We start from the raw sequence: 22,719 nt of genomic DNA, 5'->3' as shown, positions 1-22,719 counted from the left end.
TCAGCGTTATTTCTGCTTTGGCTTGGAGAATTCAGATTTTTAATCAGTAGAATGTGTTTACAAACTGGGGTCATGGACTTGGATATCTGCTGCTTCCACTTTGACATTTTTTTTTTCTAAATCTGTCTTGTATGAATCCTCCAACTTCATGAAAGTATAATATTAATGGACTGGAGTACACCTTTAAAACAATTGAAAGCTTAAAATTAAAATGTCAGACTCAAAAAGACAGTTCAGTTGAAAATATGGTTTCATGTTCAGTTTTCAGATTCAACATTGTTGCTCACTTGACTAGACTATGTTTTATTAATATCTTTCCAGACTCCAAGCTTGGGCAGACAGACCAATAACAATAAACCAATAATACAACTAATAATGAAACCAATAATAAACAAATTAATATAGCAGTCAAAGACCCAATTTTCACCTGTTATTAATGTGATCTGATTCTGTCCTCTATCGCCACAGCTGTTGCCATGACAACAGACGAGGCAGAGAGTCACCAGACAAAGGCGAAACAACAGGAGGAAGCCGATCAGGACGGCAGGACACCCTCGCCAGAGGAGGAGCAGCTCCAGCCTCACAACCGAAATTCTGCTGGCCGTGGCCTCTCCCGTCTCTTCTCCTTCCTGAAGAGGCGCTCACAGTGTGAGAGTGAGGCTGGAGACAAGGAGGAAAAGGAAGAAGATGAGGCTAAAGCCCCCATTGCTGACCCTGAGCCTGAACTGAGGACAGAGGGAGAGGTCGCCCTGGATCAACACTCAGTAAGCAGTACCGAGGTACAGGTCAGCCTGCATGCTGCATAGTTGTGCCGACAGTGAATCAACACACTTTTTAGACATGGGATAAAATACATTGTTGAAGTTGTTGAAGTAATGACTACTTGTCATTAAGTCCAGGGAGCCCATATCAGACAGCTATCCTTACATCTGGAAAGCCTAAACTACCCCCTAACATTTGTGAGCTACAAAGCTGCATGGCTTCACTCTTAGAAAAAAAAAAACTATCCTTTTCTATACTCTGCATGGTCACTCAGTAGCTTTATCAATTTGGGAGTCTGTCTGGGGAGTAATAAATCATTCCTTTTATGTCAACATCTTGCCTCATGGTTACAGCTAGGGGTTCCAGAGCCAAGCCAAATTACTATGGGCCTAGTACCCTGTTCAATACTAAGATTACTTGAACCTTTATTAATTATAGTGAAGAGACACCCCCAGTCCAAATTTATGAAGCATTGGATAAAGGTACGGCCATTCCAGCCAATAAAAAGCTTTCTCTGCATCAAGAGAAACCACCAAAGCCTTGAAACTGTTGACTTAGGAATGCTGAATGGCAGTGAGTAGTCTTACATTGTAAGAAAGATACCACTCTCAAATAAAGAACATCCTTCTTGCAATTTAGAAATGGAGGGAGGGCTTGTACCAGGATTGCAGCATTTTAAATAATGAGTTTGATTAGAATGGTGTCAAACTTCTTCTTAAGATTCTACATTGAAACCATCAGGGCATGGTGTTTTGTTCTTAGGGAGTAATTTGAACAGCTCACTATGAGTTAATGGCCCACATAAGATTCTCTCTGCTCTTCTCCTCTTTTCTCTCAATGTGTCCTTGGAATTTGAGAGTGTGACTCTTGTAATGGACTAATGGAGGACCCAATTGCAGTGCCGGCTGATATACTGAGAACACGGAACAACGGATAACCAGAGCAACACTGTGCTGTAATGAGCAGAGAGCCGGCTCAGAAGGAGTTAGTGTGAGAAGAGTGGATCGAGCACGGAAATCATTGACAGATTTCGGCGAGGTCGAAAACACTCTCGGAGGAGGAACGTGTTCTTTGTAACCACTGAGGCGGTAAGATCTGCACACCCGCAGACACAGGGCTAGGATGGAAAGGAGTAGTCGGGAACAGGCAAGGTCGGATACCGAAGATCAATCTGGAGAATACCACTGGAGAGTCTAGCATGACGCAAAGACAATCTGGCAACTGGGAAGAATGACAGCGTGGCTTAAATACCCTCCAGATGAACCTAATAGGCTAGGTGTGTAGATGGGCAGGTATGGGGCGTGGCTGGAGAGCTGCAGCACAGGTAAGTGCTAAGAAGGACTGTGACAGAACCCCCCCCCCCCAAGGGACGGCTCCTGACGTCCCAAACACAGACCAGGGTGGGGGCTCAGACCTCCTCAGACACCATCCCATTGTCCTCCTCGAGCAGGTGGTGGGTGGGTGGGGGATTGGATGGAGAGGGGTTCACCAGGTCTGCTTCTTCACTGTCTGATGGTTCTGGGGACTGCACTCTTCTGCCTCTCCTCCGGATCCCAGAAATGGAGGGTTGATCAGGGTGGCGTGGGTGGAAGTCCTTGATGAGGTCGGGATCCAGACTCCTCGACCTTGTAGGCGAGAGCGCAGTAGTCTTTTGACTGTGTAGGCTGGACTTTCTTCAATGATGTGCGGTGGTGGTGGAGCAGGTGTTGCAGGGGCCAAGGGACTGTTCTTACATGGTCTCAGGTGAGAGACATGGAATGTGGGGTGAATGCGCATGGACTGGGGTAGGTTGAGTCGTACTGCAGTGGGGTTGATGACCCGTTGGATGGAAAAAGGTCCGATGAATCATGGTGCCAGCTTGTGAGACTCAACCAGGAGGGGTAGGTCCTTGGTCGACAGCCAGACCTTCTGCCCCACCTGGTACTCTGGTGCAGAGGAGCGACAGCGGTTGGCGTGGACAGAGTAACGCTCAACAGCTTGAAGCAGGGCATTGCGGGCCTGGGATCAGATACGTTTGCAGCGCTGGACGAATGACTGGGCTGATGGGCAGCAGGCCTCCCGTTCTTCACTGGGGAACAACGGAGGCCGATAGCCATAGACACACTGGAAAGGGGACATCCTGGTGGCCAAGCTGACCAGGGAGTTGTGCGCATACTCCACCCACAGGATTTTTTGGGACCATGATGAAGGGTTGAGAGACGCCACACAGCGAAGAGCCTCCTCCATCTCTTGGTTGATGCGCTCTGATTGGCTGTTGGTCTGGGGGTGGAACCCGGAGGAGAGGCTGGCCGTCGCTCCCAACAGGTTGCAGAATTCCGTCCAGAAAATGGAGCTGAACTGGGGGCCCTGGTTCGACACCACATCCCTGGGGAGACCGTGTAGGCGGAAGACATGGTGCAGCATCAGCTCAGCGGTCTCCTTGGCCGATGGGTACTTGGCCAAGGGGACGAAGTGTGCCATCTTGCTGAATCCGTCCACCACCGTCAGCACTACTGTGTTGCCACTGGAGGGGGGCAATCCTGTGACAAAGTCTAAAGAGACGTGGGACCAGGGTTGATGAGGAATGGGGAGAGGACGGAGGTGGCCAGAAGGTGCCTGATGCAAAGGTTTGTTCTGATTGCATGCCTGGACATACTGACGAGTGTCCTGCTCCAGAGTAGGCCACCAAAACCTTAAACGGACTGCCTCACATGTCCTGTAAGCTCCTGGGTGGCAAGACAGATTAGAGGCGTGGCCCTACTGTAGTACTTCTGGCTTCAGCACGGGGGGAACGAACAGGAGCCCAGGAGGGCAAGTACTAGGACCTGGCTGGTCTTCGCTGGTGGCCCGAACTCTTGAGGTGGACCGGTTTTTCAGGGTCTGGAATGCCTTAGCCGCCTCTGGAGTCCGCTGGAACCCCACCTTCACCGACATCAGGGCAATCAGGGAAGCTGCCACGGAGCTGTAGTTCCTGATGAACCGGCGGTAGAAATTGGCAAAGCCCAGGAAACGTTGTAGCTCCTTACAAGAGGTGGGGACAGGCCAGGACGTCACGGCAGAGACTTTAGCAGGATCCATCTGGATGCTCCCAGGGGAAATGATGTACCCCAGGAAGGTGACAGGGTGAGTGGAACTCACATTTCTCAGCCTTGACAAAGAGCGAGTTCTCCAGCAGGCGTTGGGGAACCACTCGGACGTGGTGCACATGCTCATCGCGGGTCCGGGAGAAGATGAGAATGTCATCCAAATAAACAAAGACGAATCTGTTCAGCATGTCTCTCAGAACGTCATTGACAAGGGCTTGGAAAGCAGCCGGGGCGTTAAGCAAATCAAATCAAATCAAACTTTATTTATATGGCACTTTTCATACATAATAAAATGCAACACAAAGTGCTTCACAGGAGTTAAAAAACAATATAAATCAATATAAAGCGACAATAAAAACCCATCCCTCCCACCCTCCGTATAACACCCACCCTCAACTACATGCATACACACATGCACACGTGCGCGCACACACACACACACACACGCACGCACGCACGCACGCACGCACGCACGCACGCACACACACACACACACACACACACACACACACACACACACATTCTTACTGCAGACAATAGCAGGGGTAACGAGACATGGCAGGGCACTAAGAATCTAAGAAGAAAAGTTCATAAGATAATAAGCAAAGTAAATAAAATAGGGTACAATAATACAACATATAAAACATGAGCATTGAATGAAATGAGATGAGTGAACGAAATAAATAGTAAATAAACTATAAATGAAAATGATAGATAAACTATAAATAAAATTAGTAAATGAAATAAATAGTAAATAAACATGTCATTAAAACATACAGCTAAAATATGATAAGATAAGAAGCCTGATTAAAGGAATTAGATAAATCAAACATATCATTGAAAGCCTGATTAAAAAAGTGAGTCTTGAGCATCTTTTTAAAAACATCAACAGTCTCTGCGACCCTGAGGTTCTCCGGCAGGCTGTTCCACAGTCGGGGGACATAATGACTAAAAGTCGCCTCCCCGTGTGTTTTGGTTCTTACTTTTGGTATGGTTAAGAGGCCAGAGCCGGAGGACCTCAGGGTCCGTGAGGGTTGATATGATAAAAGAAGGTCAGATAAAAAAGAAGGCCCGAGACCATTAAGATATTTGAAAACTAATAAAAGAACCTTAAAGTGAGGCCAAATGCCATCACTAGGTACTCGTAGTGCCCCGTGGGTGTGTTGAAGGCTGTTTTCATCATTCATCTCCCTCCCGGATCCTGACAGGTGGTAGGCGTTGCAGAGATCCAGCTTGGTGGACATGGCGGCCCCCTGCAAGACTTCGAAGGCTGATGAGATCAAAGGAAGGGGGTACTGGTTCTTTACTGTTTTCTCATTGAGTCCACGGAAGTCGATGCAGGGTCTCAGGGAACCATCCTTCTTGCCCACAAAGAAGATCCACGCCCCCGCCGGTGAAGACGATGGCCGAATGACCCCTGCCCCCAAGGAGTCATTGATGTAGGCCTCCATGGCCTCCCTCTCAGGGCCGGACAGGAAGTACAGCTTACCCTTGGGTGGGGCTGTGCCTGGGCGTAACTCAATAGCACATTCGTATGGGCGGTGCGGCGGCAGGGAGGTGGCTTTGGCCTTACTGAACACTTCTCTTAAGTCGTGATACTCAGCTGGGACGTTCGAGATGCCCAGGGCTTCAGGTGGGGGTGAGGCTCCCTGCAGAAAGCTGGCTTCCTTTAAACAGACCTGGTGACAGACCCGTCTCCCAGTCAGTATGGGGGTTATGTCTTTTGAGCCAGGGGTAACCTACAATAAGGGGAATCTATGGTGAGGACAGGATGTGAAACTGTAGTGTTTCATGATGGTTACCTGAAAGCAAGATATGTAAAGGTATTGTTTGATGGGTTACTTGCCCAAGTATGTGGCCATCCAAGGCACTGGCAGTGATGGCTTTGGCTAGAGGCTTGAGCTCCACCCATGTCCATCAGGCTGGCGTCAGCCCCAGAGTCCACGAATGTAGCCAAAGTGTGGCTGGAGCCTGGCAGCAGGAGTCGCGTCTGGAGCAGTGGCCGTGACGAAAAGGAGGAGGATGATGCAGAGGCGCGGCTCACCAGTACTGCCCCCTCTACTGGTGAGCCCTGTCTTTTGCTGGGCATCGGGCTACAAAATGTCCTGCCTCCCCACAGTACAAGCAGAGGTACCCCTGGCGACGACGCTGTCTCTCCTCAGCTGCATAGGCTCTGGAAGGGGGACGGCGAAGTGACGAAAGTGGAAGTGGGGGCAGAGCTGGCGGACCCTCCCCCGGAGCACGGAGGGCTGCAGTGCGTCGCGGCAGTCTGGCGTCTCTCCTGACGACGAGCCTGAACTCTGTTGTCAATCCGAGCCGGCAGTTCGATGATGCCATCAAGAGTCGCTGGCAGGTCATAGGAGATGAGCTCATCCGCTGTACTCTGCTAACCCATGAAGGAAAGCATCCCATAAGGCCGCCGGATTCCAGTCACTCAGACGACCCTGAGTGCGGAAGTCGATGGAGTAGTCGGCAACGGATTGTGCGCCCTGGCGCAAATTTAGGAGCGTGGGAACTGTGTCGGCGGAGCGGGACCCCTGGCCGAACACTTTGCGTAGCTTGTCAGCGAAGGCTTGGAAAGACTCGCAGGCAGGTGTGTTCCGCTCCCACTCTGCTGTACCCCATAGACGCGCCCTCCCGGTCAGCTGATTCACCACGAACGCCACCCGGGTCCGTTCGGCGGCAACTGTCTGAGGCTGCAGCGAGAAGAAAATCGAGCAACTGGTGATGACGGCATTGCAGGTCTCAGGATCCCCGTCATAACGCTCAGGAGGGTTAACTCTGGGCTCGAGACCGACAGTCACAGCGGCAGCAGCGGTGGCCCGCAACAATGCCCCCGTCATCGCCAGGCGCTCAAGCACTTCCACCAGCCACTGAATCTGGGCCACGAAGACCCCCATCGTCTGCTCATGTGACGCAGAGGTGGCTGCCATCATGGCCTCGTGCCGCTGGATTGCGCTCTCTATCCAATCCAAGCGGCTTTCAGTAGGGACCGATTGTGCTGGGTCCATGTCTGGCCAGATTGACCCAATTGCAGTGCCGGCCGATATACTGAGAACATGGAACAACGGACAACTGGAGCAACACTGCCGTACTGAGCAGAGAGTTAGTGTGAGAAGAGCGGATCGAGCGCGGAAATCACTGACAGATTTCGGCGAGGTCGAAAACACTCTCAGAGGAGGGACCTGCTTTTTGTAACCACCGAGGCGGTAAGATCTGCACACCCGCAGACACAGGGCTAGGACGGAAGGAGTAGTCGGATACAGGTGAGGTCGGATACTGGAGATCAATCTGGAGAATACCACTGGAGAGTCTGGAGGTAATCTGTGTCAAGTGCAGCTATTTTGGAAGAAGGAACCTCTAATTTCTTAAAAACTCTGTCAATCTTTTTGTTGAAGGAGGCTTCAACAACTCTGATTATTTCAGTTAATTAGCTATTCTTTTGACCAAACAGTCAGCCTCCACATGACTCAGAAGTGGAGGTATCTTGTCCATCATGCTGGCTTGACTGTTTTGGAGGGAATTAACTTCTCCAGCCATAGCAGACTTCATTGTGTGGGTGATCTTTCTCTGAGTGCTTGGCATTATCCTTCTTCTGTGTGCTTCTGGCCCCTGATTCCTGTTCCCCTATGCTGTCCTATGTCTGATAAAAAGACCAAAAACAGTAGGGCCCGGACGACAAGTTACTCAAACGTTTGTATCACATGACTCCCATCAATTTCACTCGTTTGACGTTATTAGAGCACAAACCACTGAATGACAGGATGTTAAGATGGGACTCTCGTAGGCCACTGAGCACTCAGGTCTCCAAGGCCAGTGTCTGGCACATAAGGTCCAAGGAACTTATTGTTTTTGTAGAGATTATTATTATGTTTCTGCTGTGGAAATATATTTTCAGGTAGTTGAGATGTTTGAAAATGCACGAAACTTGGCACACACATCAGAATTGGTGAAAATGAAAAAGTTCTGCAGTGACTGGGCTTAAGCATGGCCAGCGGGCTCCACAGTGCCCCCAGCTGCACACCAGGGTTGGGATAAAGTTACTTTGATGGGATTTGGTGGAATAATTGCTCTCATCATTATGAAGGTAAAGTAAAGGTTTCAATTTGATAGTGTAATTGGGCTTGGACATGTCACTGCACTGTAGCATCCTCTAATGTCTTTCAATCTTCAAACACTCTCAACCTCATGAAACTTGGCACACATGTCAGAAACTGTAAACAAGAATGAGAATGTTTGTAAGAACATACAGCAGTTGGTCATGTGAGTGTTTAGCAGGCTCCATAACGCCCCTAATCCATGGCAGGCCATCATTAGAAAAAAAGTTGCTTTGATATTCACCAAATTTGGTACACACATTACTCTCATCATTATGCTTACTTGCGAAGCTTTTAAGCTTTCCTGGAATGTTGATGATGTTTTGCATGGAAACAAGATGCTGTTGTAGCTTCACTGTACATTGTCCAATATCCAAACTTAACCTATTTTGTAGTCCAGGCCTTATACATGTCAGTATCGAGTCATATTCATAGTGCAACCTGCTGATAACAGGAAACAGCCATATGTGAAAAACATTATTTGATCTACAGTTGAGGTCAAAATTATTAGCTCCCCATGAAATCTGAAGTTTCTTCAAGATTTTCCCATGTACTTTTTTAACAGAGCAAGGAATTTTCAACGTGGCATTTCTGAACATACCAGTTTTCTTTAGAAGGTGCAAATTATTTATATTTGCACACCAAAAGAGAATTATTTAAGAAAAAACTAAAATGACCAGGGGCATTATTATTAGCCCCCTTTAAGAAATGACCATTTATTCAGTCATTGCTCAAACCACTTTTGTGCAATGATGTGCTTCAACTTCACAGGTGATGGGCTTAAAGGTGATCAGGTGAATCAGGTGATTTCACTCAACAATTAAGTTGAAACGTGGTATAAAAGCCTCAGTATGGGTCATTGAGCTGTCAGTTCAGAAAGCACCATGCCGAAAACTAAAGAAATCAGTTTGGACTTCAGAAAAAGAATAATTGATGCACAAGCAGGAGAAGAATATACAAAGCTATCCAAGCATTTCCAAGTGTCAGGAAGTGGAGTGAGAAGTATAATCCAGAAATTCAAAGACAGCCACACAGTACAAAACAAGGCTGGCAGAGGTAGGAAGTGAAAGATTTTAAAGACCCTGGAAGAAAATTAGTCAGAGATGTGTTTAAAGACCCCAGAACAACTGCCAAGACACTGGTGAATGACTTGGCTACATCAGAAATTGTAGTCTCTAAGAAGACAATCATTAGTGCTCTGTACAAGAATGGACTGCGAGGTTGCAGACCAAGAAAAACTCCACTTTTGAAGAAGAGACACCTTCAAGCCAGACTTAAGTGTGCTCAGGACAACCTGAAGAAAGATTTTACATACTGGAAGCGTGTCCTATGGTCTGATGAGACTAGAGCTCTTTGGCCATTGAGACAATGCTTATGTTTGGAGAAATAAAGGAAAGGCATATAACCCAAAGAACACCCTCCCCACAATGAAACACGGTAGTGGGAGTATTATGCTGTGGGGATGCCTCAGTGCATCTGGAATTGCAAATCTTGTCAAAGTGGAAGGAATCATGAACAAAGAAAGATATGTGGAGATTTTGAAAGAAAACCTTAAGCAGTCAGCAGTAAAACTGGGTCTGGGTCGTTCATCTTCCAACATGACAGCGATCCAAAACATATGTCTCCCTTGGTGAAGAACTATCTCCAGAAGACCAAAGTGAATGTAATTGAGTGGCCTGCACAAAGCCCTGACCTAAATCCCATTGAAAATATGTGGGGTGACCTAAAGTCGAACGTCCAAGCCAGAAGGCCATCAAATCTGGAGGAGCTTGAGAAATATGGCAAAGAAGAATGGGCTGGGATTCCTCAAAAGAAGTGTCAGAGACTTGTTGAAAACTATAACACAAAAACTACTACAACTACAAAACTACAAGGACTGCAGGCTGTTATCCAGCAAAAAGGATACACAATTGACTATTAAGATCCGGGGGGCTAATAATTTTGACCCTGGTAGTTTTTGTTTTTTGTGGAATATTTTAATTTCTGTGTGCAAACTAAAATGTAAGCATCCAAAATAAAACTAGGATGTCTAAAAAAGCTGTGTTAAAAATGTGTTGCTCTGCTTAAAAGCACTTGGGAAATACTTTTAAAACAATGACATTTCTGTAGGGGGGCTAATCATTTTGTCTTCAACTGCACATTAAATGTATATTGTGTGGTCTAAACTATATATGCAGCCCCTCTTTTCACCACATCACCCCCCTCCTTCTGCAACTCCAAATTCAGCATTGAATTCAATATCCTCTGTGTGCATTCAAAGCCATCCACAACCTCGCCCCTCCCTATCTGTCAGATCTCCTCCATGTCGCCATCCCCTCCCGCTCCCTCAGGTCCACCTTACTGTGCTCCCTGCCTGCCTCAGCACCATGGGCTCAGCTCTGCTCCCCAACTCTGGAACTCATCGGACATCTGTAACTTCGACTCTCTTCCTCACTTCAAATGCAGACTCAAAACCTACCTGTTCAAGAAAGCATACTCTCTCTGATTGCACTGTCCAAATATTAGCTTTTAATTTCTATTTGCTGACCTACAAATTGAATAAATGTAGGAAGAGATTGTTGTCAGAATATTACAAGGGTAAAAATCAATGGGTTTATTTATTGCTATTTTATTTGTTTATTGAACTGATTCTATTGTCTTTACTATAAATTAAGATATTAGAGATAAGGCAGTAAGATAAGTCAGAGATTTCTCACTCTTTCTCTCTGCATGTTGTTGTTGTGCAGTTTTTATGTTAATCAGATGCCATTCAATTCAGACAATTGCCACATTGAAAGTGGTATGGAAATGTTTTAAGTCCAACCTAATAAAACTGCCTTTATGAATTTAATGTGACAGTCACCAGGGGGATTATTTAGATATTGAGATTTTTAGATAGATAATGGCAAGTTAAATTGCCATCAGGTTTATGCAAAGAATGAACGTCTGAGAGGAGCTTTACTTTATTAACCAGAAGTGATGACATGAAGATATCTGTGGCTTTGTGGTGTATTGGAACCGAAGTCCCAAGCCACATGGACCAAAATCAAAAGTTTCAGCTGTGTTCAATTGTTCAGAAAAATCTTCTTGATGATGTTCAGTAACATCAGCAGGAGTCAGGATTCTGGATAGTGAAGACTTTAGCGCCAGGCAAGAAAGGAGAACCTGCTCAAAATGCACACAAAGGCAAACCAGAAGAGTTTTGATTCAAAATGGCTGGTTGTCTGTCTTTTATACAATTTGGAACTGGTTTTCCACACCTCTAGAACCTCCCCGAAGTGTTTTCCAAAGTCCTTGATGCAATACAACATTTGGTTATTTCTTGGCCGCTGTTCTTCTTTGGTTTTCCCCTATTTTCCCTGTCTGATGCTTTATCAGCATGAGGTCATCCTTGGGGCATGCCCTTTTTTATTTTCTCACTTTCTGTTTCAAATTACACCATTATTTCGTAGCCATTGTCTGTGATGTTTTTTTTTTTAAGAATAATAAAAGCATAATAAGAATAATATTTTCATTAAGTGCACTCTAGGATTACATTATGGTTATTGTGAGGTTATGTGAACAATCAGTTCATTGATAGTTATAGTTAAACACATGATTATTAGTTGTAAAAGAATACATGATTGTGAGTTGTTGTTTCAAACAGTGCTCAACATATGACCAGTGTATATATTTTCACAGGAAATTTCTTCATTTTCATCACATATCTGCTAGAAAAATTATACTACAGCTTCAGCTCATTAAATCCAGTTGGTGCATGATGTCAGTAATTTGTTCTTCCAATGCAGTATTTCATTGTATCTGCAATCACTTGGTTGTACTGGTCAGGTAGATATACATTCGATGGTTAAAAAAAAAAACAACGACATGTCGACAGCACAGTGGAGGCAGTTTCAGTCCTACTGTTAGTGTCACACTGGATGCATTCAGTCTCCTGTGGAAACAAGGTATAAGGGAAACACTGCAGAGGTTGAGGCGTCTTTAGGATGGTTGATGCAGCACCTGTTGCATCAAGATACTTATGCGGCATTCACAAAATTGTTTCCATTTGATTTCGGCTCACGATATTTACATATCCTTAACCCTAATATCCTTTGTTAAAATGGTATACATATCTATGCGTTTACCTATGCCACTGGAACTATTTAACTTGATTGTAAATAGATAGATGTCTTTAGTTAAGATGAAGTTTGCTGCAAGGACATATAAAGGGAGTGTAGATCACATTGTAATTGTCTTTGTCAGGCTGTCCAGGTACAGAAGAAAGAAGCTGAGGTGGAGGAGGCTGGAAACGGCAAAGAGAACAACAAGAAGAGAGGGGAGCAGGCTGCCCTGGAAAAAGAGGAGAAGGAGGAGCTGAAGGAGTCTGGTCTTGAAGAAGGCAGTAAGGAAGACAAGGTGGAGAAAATGGCCGAGGAGGAGGCAAAAGCTCCTAGAGCTCCACGCCGACCCAAGACCATGCAGATCAAAGTCAGCTTGCTGGATAACACTCTATATGAGTGTGAGCTGGATGTAAGAGCCTTTTTCATTTTAATTTCTTCATCCATCATGCGCACCCAAAATGAAAATTACATTTCATTGGGTTAAATTATTTCATTTTAATACAGGCAGCCAGGCTTCTGTTGAAAGTATCAGAGCATAACCATTTAAAAGTATTAACGTGTCATAAATACTGTTATATACAGACTATAAAGCAATTATTGTCGTATTAGACTTATTTTCAAGTACGTTTCATTTTTATTGGAGCTGCAGGTTTTGATTATTTTCGTTATTTATTCAATTCAATTCAATTTTATTTGTATGGTACCAAATCACAACAGAAGTTATCTCAGGACACTTTCCATATTGAGTTGGTACAGGGCGAGCTCTTTTATCTACAGAGATCCAACAATTCCCTAATGAGCAAGAACTTGGTGACAGTGGCAAGGAAAAACTTCCTTTTAACAGGCAGAAACCTCAGGCAGAACCAGGCTCTGGGTGGACTGCCATCTGCCTCAACCGAGACAGAATCAGAGAGGGAGAGAGAGCAAGAGAGAGAGAGTGGGACAGACAGACAGAGAGAGACTGATAGAAATGCAATCACAGTAACAGTGACAGTGGATGTAATAATCGTAGTAGCAGTTGCAGTGGATGTCAGGCAGGGCCATGGTGGGAGACATAGCTGTAATCTACAATCCAGATTCAGCCACTATCCATGGGAACCTGCGAGACGACAAAGCACAGAGACTCCAGGAAAGAAGCTAAGTTAGTAACATGCCGTGGTAAGACATGAAAGTGTGCAGATGGAGAGGGAGAGAAGGACAGAGGTGCTCGGTGTATCTTTGGAGGTCCCACGACAGTCTAATGCTATAGCAGCATAACTAAGGGCTGGTCCAGGATGAGCCTGAGCCAGCCCTAACTATAAACTTTATCAAAAAGGAAAGTTTTAAGCCTACTCTTACATGTAGAGACAGTGTCTGCCTCCTGGACAAGGACTGGAAGATGATTCCGCAGGAGAGGAGCTCGATCGCTAAATGCTCTGGCTCCTGTTCTGCTTTTGGAGACTTTAGGAACCATAAGTAAGCCTGTATTCTGGGAACGCAGTGTTCTAGTGGGGTAATAAGGTACTATGAGTTCTTTAAGATAAGCTTTATGGCTTTGTAAGTCAGGAGGAAGATTTTAAATTCTATTTTGATTTTACCAGGACCCAGTGCAGAGTGGTTAATATCGGAGAAATATGATCTCTCTTCTTCGTTTTTGTCAGAACATGTGCTGCAGCATTCTGGAGCAACTAGAGAATATTCAGCAACGAATTTGGGCAGCCTGATATTAAGGAATTGCAATTGCAAGAATTATCCAACCTGGAAATTACGAATGCTTGGACTAATTTTTCTGCATCATTTTGAGACAGGATGTGCCTGATTTTTGCAATGTTACATAGGTGAAAAAAGGCAGTTGTTGAAATTTCTTTTACATGGGAGTGAAAGGACATGTTCTGATCAACGATAACTCCCAGATTCTTTACAGCGGCGCTGGAGGCCAGCGCAATGCCATCCATATCTGCTATGTCATCAGAAAGTGAGTTCTAAGGTGTAGATGGCCTAGTACTATAACTATATATAACTATATGTAACTATAACAGTTTTGTCCGAGTTTAGCATCAGAAAATTGCAGGTCATCCAGGCCTTTATGTCCTGAAGACACACTTGTAGTCTAATTAACTGATTAGTTTCTTCTGGTTTCATTGATATGTATGTATATATATAGCTGGGTATCATCTGCATAGCAATGAAAATTTATTGAGTGCTTCCTGATAATGTTCCCTAAAGGAAGCATATATAAGGTGAATAGAATTGGTCCAAGCTCAGAACCCTGCAGTACTCCGTAGCTGACTTTAGCGAGCACAGTGGAGTCATCATTAACGTGTACAAACTGAGAGCAATCTGAAAAGTAGGATTTAAACCAGTTTAGCGCAGTTCCCTTGGTCACCATGGTCAATGGTGTCAAGTGCAGCACTAAGATCTAATAAGACTAGTACAGAGACAAGTCTTTTATCTGATGCAATTAGAAGGTCATTTGAAACTTTAACCAGTGCTGTCTCTGTGCTATGATGCACCCTAAATCCTGGCTGGAAATCCTCAAGAAAACTATTGTTGTGTCGAAAGTCACATAGCCGATTAGCAACTTAACTAATTGACTTGTTAATGGATTATTTGTTTAGTCTACAAAATTGTTAATATATAGTCTAAAATATCACACTTGAGAAGCTGGAACCCAAATGTACACTTTTAATTCCCATTAATTAATTTACCTGGTTTGCGAGGGTTCAGAATTTTATCACCAATGGTTGAATTCTTGTCAATGTTTTGTAAAAAAGGGGACTGCCTCTCCATCCTTGCCTCTTCCCACATCATTTGAAGTGTCACACAGAGTCAAAGTAACAAAGACATCAGGGATTTGCTTACCCTGAGTTCAATCCATCCAGTTACTGCTAGCATAGACATTGATTATTTTAACATAAAAAATTATTTAACAGTTTCTAAACATCCTCCACCAAACTAATGAGAGCAAATTTCACAAGTTCATTTAAACAAGAGACAGCAAAATAACATGTTTGGTTGGGGGATTAATAAAGTGTTATCTTAAATCAGAATCTTGGAAAATTAATACATTATATTCCTCAAAACAGTCATTTGATTTTGTACAGACTGGTTCTCTGTTCAAATTGGTACAGTGGTTTGAAGACTATTGATATACACATGTCCACCTCTTAAAGTGAATACCTAGAATAGACCTTCAGAAGTGAAAATGTGTGCAGTTTAGAACAATTTGAATAACAAACCAACTTAAAGATCTGTTAAAATGGCACAGTTAAAAAACTCTTTTATCAGTTATTAAGTTGAAAAAACATTATAAACTTTATGAAATGACATTCAGTATGTTATTAATGATGTGTGCCTTCTTGTTAAATCATCAAATGTAATATGCGAGTAATAAGACATTGTCCAACTGCATGTAGGTTATTCCATGTGTAGTTGTGTTCAAAATAATAGCAGTCCCACATCACTAGAAAGATAAATCACTGTTTTTGTTAGAATTTCAACTTCTACACTGCAAGTAAGTTTCTAGAAGGTTTAGTAAAGGTATAGAAAACCAACAGACCCAACAGGCATGACGTGCATGCTGCTGATTCTGTGAAACTGAATCATTAACTGAAAGGGGCATGTTCAAAAAAATAGCAGTGCTGAGTTCACTTAGTGAGGTCATTGATTCTGTGAAAAAACAGGTGGCCCTTATTTAAGGATCAAGGCAACTGACGCTGCATATGCTGGCTGTGCATTTGTCCTTGAAAAACAGAGTAAAATGGGTCGTTCAAGACACTGTTCAGAAGAAGAGCGTTCTTTGATTAAGAAATTAATAAAAGAGGGGAAAACCTATAAAGAAGTGCAGAAAATGATAGGCTGTTCAGCTAAAATGATATCAAACGCTTTAAAATGGCAGCCAAAACCGGAAAAACGGCTATTCGAATGGATCGGAGAATGACCAAACTGGCAAAGGCTCAGCCAATGATCAGCTCCATGAGGATCAAAGAAGATCTAAGGTTGCCTGTGAGTACTGTTACAATCAGATGACGTCTATGTGAAGCCAAGCTACCAGCAAGAAGTCCCAAAGTTAATAAAAAGACATGTGCTGAAGCAGTTACAATTTGCCAAAGAACACATTGACTGGCCTAAAAAGAAATGGCGTAATATTTTGTGGACTGATGAGAGTAAGATTGTTCCTTTGGGGTCTAAGGGCCACAGACAGTTTGTCAGACGTCCTGCAAACACTGAATTCAAGCCACAGTACACAGTGAAGACAGTGAAGCATGGTGGTGCAAGCATCATGATATGGGGATGTTTCTCATACTGTGGTGTTGGTCCTATTTATCGCAAACCAGGGATCATGGATCAGTTTGAGTACATCAGAATACTGGAAGAAGTCATGTTGCCATATGCTGAAGAGGAAATGCCTTTGAAATGGGTGTTTCAAGAAGACAATGACCCCAAACACACCAGCAAGCAAGCAAAATCATGGTTCCAGACAAACAGCATTCAAGTAATGGAGTGGCAAGCACAATCCCCGGACCTTAATCCCATAGAAAACTTGCGGGCTGACATAAAAAATGCTGTTCATGAGGCAAAACCAAGAAATGCAGAGGAATTGTGGAATGTAGTACAATTGTCCTGGGCTGCAATACCTGTTGACCGGTGCCAGAAGTTGGTCGACTCCATGCACCACAGATGTGAAGCAGTTATCAAGAACTGTGGTTATGCAACTAAATATTAATTAATGATTCTCAGGAAAGTTGAATCTTCAAGCATTTCTTAGTTTATACAGTATATTTTTGAGTTTGTAAAGACAGATGTCAACACTGCTATTTTTTTGAACATTATATTTCTTGACTTTCTGTAAAATATTATCAAATTCAATTACTTTTTCCAGTTTTCTTGCTTTGAAATAGAATGTGTAGGGTCCCCAATGCATTTGTGTTCATTAAAATACAATTTATTTGAAGAATTTTGAAGTTTACTCACCTTTTTAAACACATGCTATTATTTTGAACACAACTGTATATATAAATGATATGCCTTGGTGAAAGCACATAAAGTCAGCTACACAGATACTTGCAGGGTGCACACTTACTTATTTCTTGCACTAAATCCTTGCCCCACTATATTTATGTACTTTTGTGAAATAACTAATCTATTGAAAAATAAGGTATAATCACCATATCCCCAATGTCAAACAAGAAGCCTTCCATACAGAATCAGACAATAGCACTGCTAGCACTGCAAGGTAAGTGTGAAACTACTGGAATTCAATTGATTCGTTGAAGATATCCTGTGACTGACTGCATAGTTCAGGAAAGGTTTATTGTTGTTCAGATCTCATTTCAGATCACCCCCTGCTCTGTTGAGTCCCTGCTTCAGTTTGAACCTGAAAGCTGTTAAACAGTCCTGTCGCAGAAGCGACTGCTCTCTCTGAGTCTCTGCACTATTCTCACTATCTGCTGAGTCATGTTCAGCACATTACTGAATACATTGTCTTGTATGTGATGTCAGGTCTGTTACATTAGAAGGTAAATGTTTAGTTGTGTCTTGTTCCCTTTGTGTATGTGTATGTGTATGTGTATGTGTATGTGTGTGTATCAGAAACATGCTAAAGGTCAGGAGCTGTTCATGAAGGTGTGTGACCACCTCAACCTTCTGGAGAAGGACTACTATGCCCTGGCCATCTGGGAGACGCCCACCATGAAGGTGAGTCACTGACTGTAACTAGTTAGTGTCAATCCAACAATCCCCGCCTCAGTATTCCATAAAACAAGAAAAACGATGTAAATGTAATCATGGTTAGATTAACCTGTTACCCTCAGTGCTTAAGGATTAAATGATATCAAACATCATGATACATCCCTCATTTTCTTTATCAGACTTGGATGAACCTAACCAAGGAGATCCGCAGGCAGGTAGAAGGTGAGCAGTACACCTTCTGTTATCATTTTCTTTTGTAACATGTTTCTGATACATGCTCACAGTTATTTCATCTTAGTCTCGTTTTCATTCTTAAGGTGCCAACTATAATTTCACCTTCAATGTGAAATTCTATCCACCGGACCCGGCCCAGCTGTCTGAAGACATAACAAGGTACTGTGTGGATTCCAGGGATTTGTTAACTGCTTCCTACAAAGCTTCAGGGCATTCAATCAATCGCAACTGGACTTTGTCAGTTTGTCTTGGAAGATGTTTCACCTCTCATCCGAGCAGGCTTCATCATTTATGCGCACCAGACTAGATAGGACAGCTCTAGTCTAATGAAATGGTGTTAGGTTCAAGTATTTATCCTCTGAGTGAGGCCAACCCCCAAAAACCAAGGATGGTATCACTCTATTGTGAGGCAAACGATCCCCCATTAAGGCGGGGTAGGGTGCGACCCTTGGGTGTCAACGACAGTCATCTGCCTCGTTAGTGTCCCATTCTTGAAATTGGGAGGCTCCTTGAGCCATGTGTGAAACAACAATGTCTTTGTTGTTTATTTTCAGAGGCTAAGTTTTTTAATCTCTTTGGAAGAGATGAAAGGACAGCATTGTATGTGGGAGATAGGTGGTGTCTCAGACCTCCCCCTCTGTTCAGAGATGGTTTTTCAACCTTGACATGGATGGCTTCTCTCAATATGACACCCAAAATCAAACACAACTTTAAAATGTCAAAAAAAGTCCAAGATCCTTGACCTGTAAAGAATTAAGATGCAGATGATGAAGATGTCCAATTATATTACCAGCAATATCATAACTGCCAGAATTGTCATGAATAAAGTCAACCATTAAAACAATAGATGTGTGCAATTCATGCAACACATAAGCTGGTATGGATGGTAAGCTTATACTTTCATGCCTGTTGCCATAATTTGACCATCTTTTTAAAATATGATTTATAGTTATTGCATATTATTTTGTTATGTAAAAGTAACTTATTCCAATTCCTGGCACCAGAGCCCAGAAGGAACAAGTTCCCATCTTGGTGTTAAACCTCTACAAGCTTTGGGCATCTGGTGGGCATGAGATGAAATACAGTGTATCTAGAGCAGTTAATTAATGTGGACAGGCTCCTCCAGGTTAAAGAAAGTTAAAAAATTAAATAGAAAATAAGCTTTATGAATCAAACATATTGTGATCGCTGTCTGGGCCTTGCAGGTACTACTTGTGTCTCCAGCTGCGGAAGGACATCCTGCAGGGCCGACTTCCCTGTTCCTTCGTCACCCTGGCCCTGCTGGGCTCCTACGCCCTGCAGTCGGAGCTGGGTGAGTACGACCCTGAGGTGCACGGCAATGATTACGCTAAGGACATGAAAATGGCCCAGGGTCAGACCAAGGAGCTGGAGGACAAAATGATGGAGCTGCACCATACGTACAGGTCAGAACACTGCCTCAATCAACCAGTGGTGGAAGAAGTGTTCACATTCATTACATAAATGAAATTGTCAGTTGGGGATATCAGTTTCAGTTAAATTTGCTTTCAATAGCCCAGCACCCATTAACCAGTAACTGGTTAAATTTGAGCTGAGGAGCACACTGGACTCTACCCAGTCAGGGTTTCTGTGAGAAACAATTGGTTCTGGTCAAGTGTCCCGGATGAATAGGAGAAATTCCAGTCATATATCATTATGTGTTTATGGACACGCTTTTCCCATTTTTCCATGTTTTTTGTCCAAGTGACTATGGGGATACAATTTTAAAACTGGTCCAGCAAGAGCACTGGATTTGGCAGCTGCAAAACATGCTGCAATGTATTTCCACTGTGCGTTTGCGCACCGTACATCTACTAAAATTGCTTGGTTGTGCCACAGGCTCAGATTGTTGTCTGACAACATCATGGAAATCCCTAAAGTGACAGACCTTTTTGTTAAAAAGTAAGATCCTTTTGTTTAACCAGCAACAGCTGCTATATCTGTCTTGTCAAAGCGTCCAGACTCCATTTACAGAAACAGTGATTTTCTCATAATGAAACCATAGACTGTATTAAGCATGGATGTAGTCTCCATGACATCACTCATAGGTTTCTGAAGAGCCATCTTGAATCTCAGTGTGGTGGCTTGCTGTCCAACCTACTCTAAAACCCACAAAGTTGTGACATTTTGACCAAACTTGTACAGTATCACCTCAGTAATGCCAGTAACACCTCCTGATTGTAGTTGTTTCACCTTGTGTGTAACAGTTATCCTACTGCCCCTGAAAAGAGTGCAATACACTCTGGGAAAGGTGAGGCACTGGGACAGTTTAGAAAGAGGCGGCGGGGGGAACAGATAAACCATGGTCAGATGGTTGGGGAATTGGAAACAGGACACAGGCGGAGTGAAGTTAGCTGCAAATGGGCATTTATTGATACTTTCAAGTTTATTTTCTTTACTGTTCAGTGGACAGGAAATTAGTTTGCAGGTATGTGTGTGTGGTTTCAAAGACGCATGCAGGATTATATCCGCAGGCCAGGATATAGGAGAAGTGTTGGGGTCTCAGGCAAACTGTCTGGATGCAAAAACGTGGCGCATTGCACCCAGGAATGTTATATGCGTCTCTAATCAGCTGATCATCATCAGGTGTGTGCATTACACTGTGAGAGTGATGGTCTGGTTGCATGAGTGTGTGTGGTTCTAAGACGTTTTGCCCCTTATCCAAAAGGCTTCTTCAGTTCTAACTGACTGGATAGGAGTCTCAGGTATTTATCCTCTTGCAGGATCACACCTCCATGCAACATCATGCAAGCCGTTAGAGTCACATGAGTCAGGGTGTGGCTGACACAATAAGTGTTGATGGGTGATAATGGTTGGGTCATTCACCCATCATGTGGCGCAATAGGGTCATGTGAGTCTTGGTGGGAATGGTTGTTGTGGTGCCTGGGGAGAGATCTCAGGACTGCATTGTAGATGGCTGATAAGTAGTGTCGTAGCCCACGTCCTGGTCTTTCCAGTTTGACATGGATGGCTTCTTTCACCCCTCTTTCAAACCATTTGTCTTCTCTGCCCAAAATATGTAAGTTATGATCCTCAAAGGAATGTCCCTTGTCCTTGAGATGTAGGTGACTGCTAGGACTGCTAAGAGGCGAAACGTTTTCTAGAACCACAAACAAGACCAGTTGCCTTTGGAAGCACATATTAATCTATTCTGATCTAATTTATCTTGACATGCACTTTGCCACAGGTCCCAGCAATCTCCACCTTGCACTTGAACTGGGTGTAAACATTTATCTCAAACTGAATGTTTCGCTTACAGCCTGCATGTGAGTACAAACATGTTAAAAATGATCACGACACAAGATCTACAACATGAACATTTGGATGATTTATTGATGTTTGAAGCATTTTCAACAACACTGTCACTCTCTATAATCCTAAAATTGTGCACAAACTAGATTCCGAAGAATATACATAAATAAACAGTACAGTACATACAGTAACTTCTATAGATGTTTTTGAGGGGGATTTTTTTTTACATCTGCATCAAACAAGACGGGGAATATCCATCCATCCATTATCTATACCACCTATCCCTTTCGGGGTTGCGGGGGGCTGGAGCTTATCCCAGCTACAATGGGCGAGAGGCGGGGTACACCCTGAACCGGTTGCCAGCCGATTGCAGGACCACATTCAAGGACAAACAAACATTCACACTCACACTCACACTCACACTCACACTCACACTCACACTCACACTCACACCCACACCTACGGACAATTTAGAGTCATCAATTAACCTAATGAGCATGTTTTTGGTCTGTGGGAGGAAGCCGGAGTACCCGGAGAGAACCCACGCATGCACGGGAAGAACATGCAAACTTCACACAGAAAGGCCCCGCCTGACCCGGGGATCTAACCGGCAACCTTCTTACTGTGAGGCACGCGCACTACCTGCTGCGCCACCGTGCAGCCTCAAGACAGGGAATATCACCAGTTAATTCAAACTGCAATTAATCGGTTCATGTTGCTTTACACCAGGGCTGTCATGGGTCTCAGGATGCAAGGAGGCAAATACAGCCAGTATTTGTACAATATGTTGGAAAGCTTTATATTGTATGGTTACAATATATACCACAATTCACTCCTGTTCAGGTTTGACAATTGTGAACCATTTACCAATGTGACTCCTCTCTTTCCTTGATTTCTTTGTGGCATACTTGTGAGTGTATCAGCAGAAACCATGCAGTTAGCATTTATGTGCAATTTTGGCCACTAGTTTGAAAAGTGGCGCTGCTGAGCCAAACACACACATGGCATTTGGTAGCGCCGAAGAAGAAGGAGTTTTTGTGAATTTGTGAATATTCTTTTGCATTAATTCAAATGATGATTTATAAAACACAAATTAAGAGGTCTTTGCATGTGGATAGTAAAAATATTTGTGGATTATACTTTTTGTGTTTGTTTATTTTTGATAGAAATCTATCTCCATAAGTAAGTGTCACATTTTTGAAATATTTGTGGATTATAACTTTTTGTGTTTGTTTATTTTGTGTGCCCCATATACTGAGGCTGTCAGTCCACTGCAGTAGCTGCAGGTTGGGTGCCCACCTGGGGCTCATTTGCTGCACATCGTCCCCTCTTCCCTGTCATGTCTTCAGCTGTCTTTGTCACAATAAAGGCAAAAAGCCCATGAAGTAATCTTTAAAAAAAAAAAAAAAAAAGAAGAAGAAAAGAAGCATGAGAAAATATAAAATAATTAGTATAATTACAGTATATTAAATATACTTAAAATTGTCCCATTTTAGCACAGTTAAGTATACTTGATGCAACTTCTGTTGGACTCTTGTA

The 22,719-nt window shown here is 43.5% G+C and overlaps 1 protein-coding gene and 1 pseudogene across 10 annotated transcripts in view; one reads left to right on the top strand and one right to left on the bottom strand.

Annotated features, from left to right (window-relative positions):
- epb41a (erythrocyte membrane protein band 4.1a) overlaps positions 1 to 22,719 on the top strand; it is a 129,669-nt gene that overhangs the window by 15,195 nt on the left and 91,755 nt on the right. For 9 of the 10 annotated variants that reach the window (XM_070985284.1, XM_070985281.1, XM_070985279.1 and 6 more), the window contains exons 2-7: positions 469 to 785; positions 12,149 to 12,415; positions 17,578 to 17,682; positions 17,856 to 17,898; positions 17,994 to 18,069; positions 19,116 to 19,334. In XM_070985284.1, coding sequence (XP_070841385.1) covers positions 477 to 785; positions 12,149 to 12,415; positions 17,578 to 17,682; positions 17,856 to 17,898; positions 17,994 to 18,069; positions 19,116 to 19,334 — 1,019 coding nt within the window. In that variant the 5' untranslated portion in view covers positions 469 to 476. The remainder of the gene's footprint in view (positions 1 to 468; positions 786 to 12,148; positions 12,416 to 17,577; positions 17,683 to 17,855; positions 17,899 to 17,993; positions 18,070 to 19,115; positions 19,335 to 22,719) is intronic. The other variant, XM_070985278.1, reaches the window with a different exon arrangement.
- Positions 13,298 to 14,775, bottom strand: LOC139346050 (uncharacterized; annotated as a pseudogene).

Source organism: Chaetodon trifascialis, chromosome 17 (assembly GCF_039877785.1).
Source record: "Chaetodon trifascialis isolate fChaTrf1 chromosome 17, fChaTrf1.hap1, whole genome shotgun sequence".
Classification (NCBI taxonomy): Eukaryota; Metazoa; Chordata; class Actinopteri; order Chaetodontiformes; family Chaetodontidae; genus Chaetodon; species Chaetodon trifascialis.
Note: the sequence above shows the minus strand (reverse complement) of the source record. Positions and strands in the feature narration are given on the sequence as shown.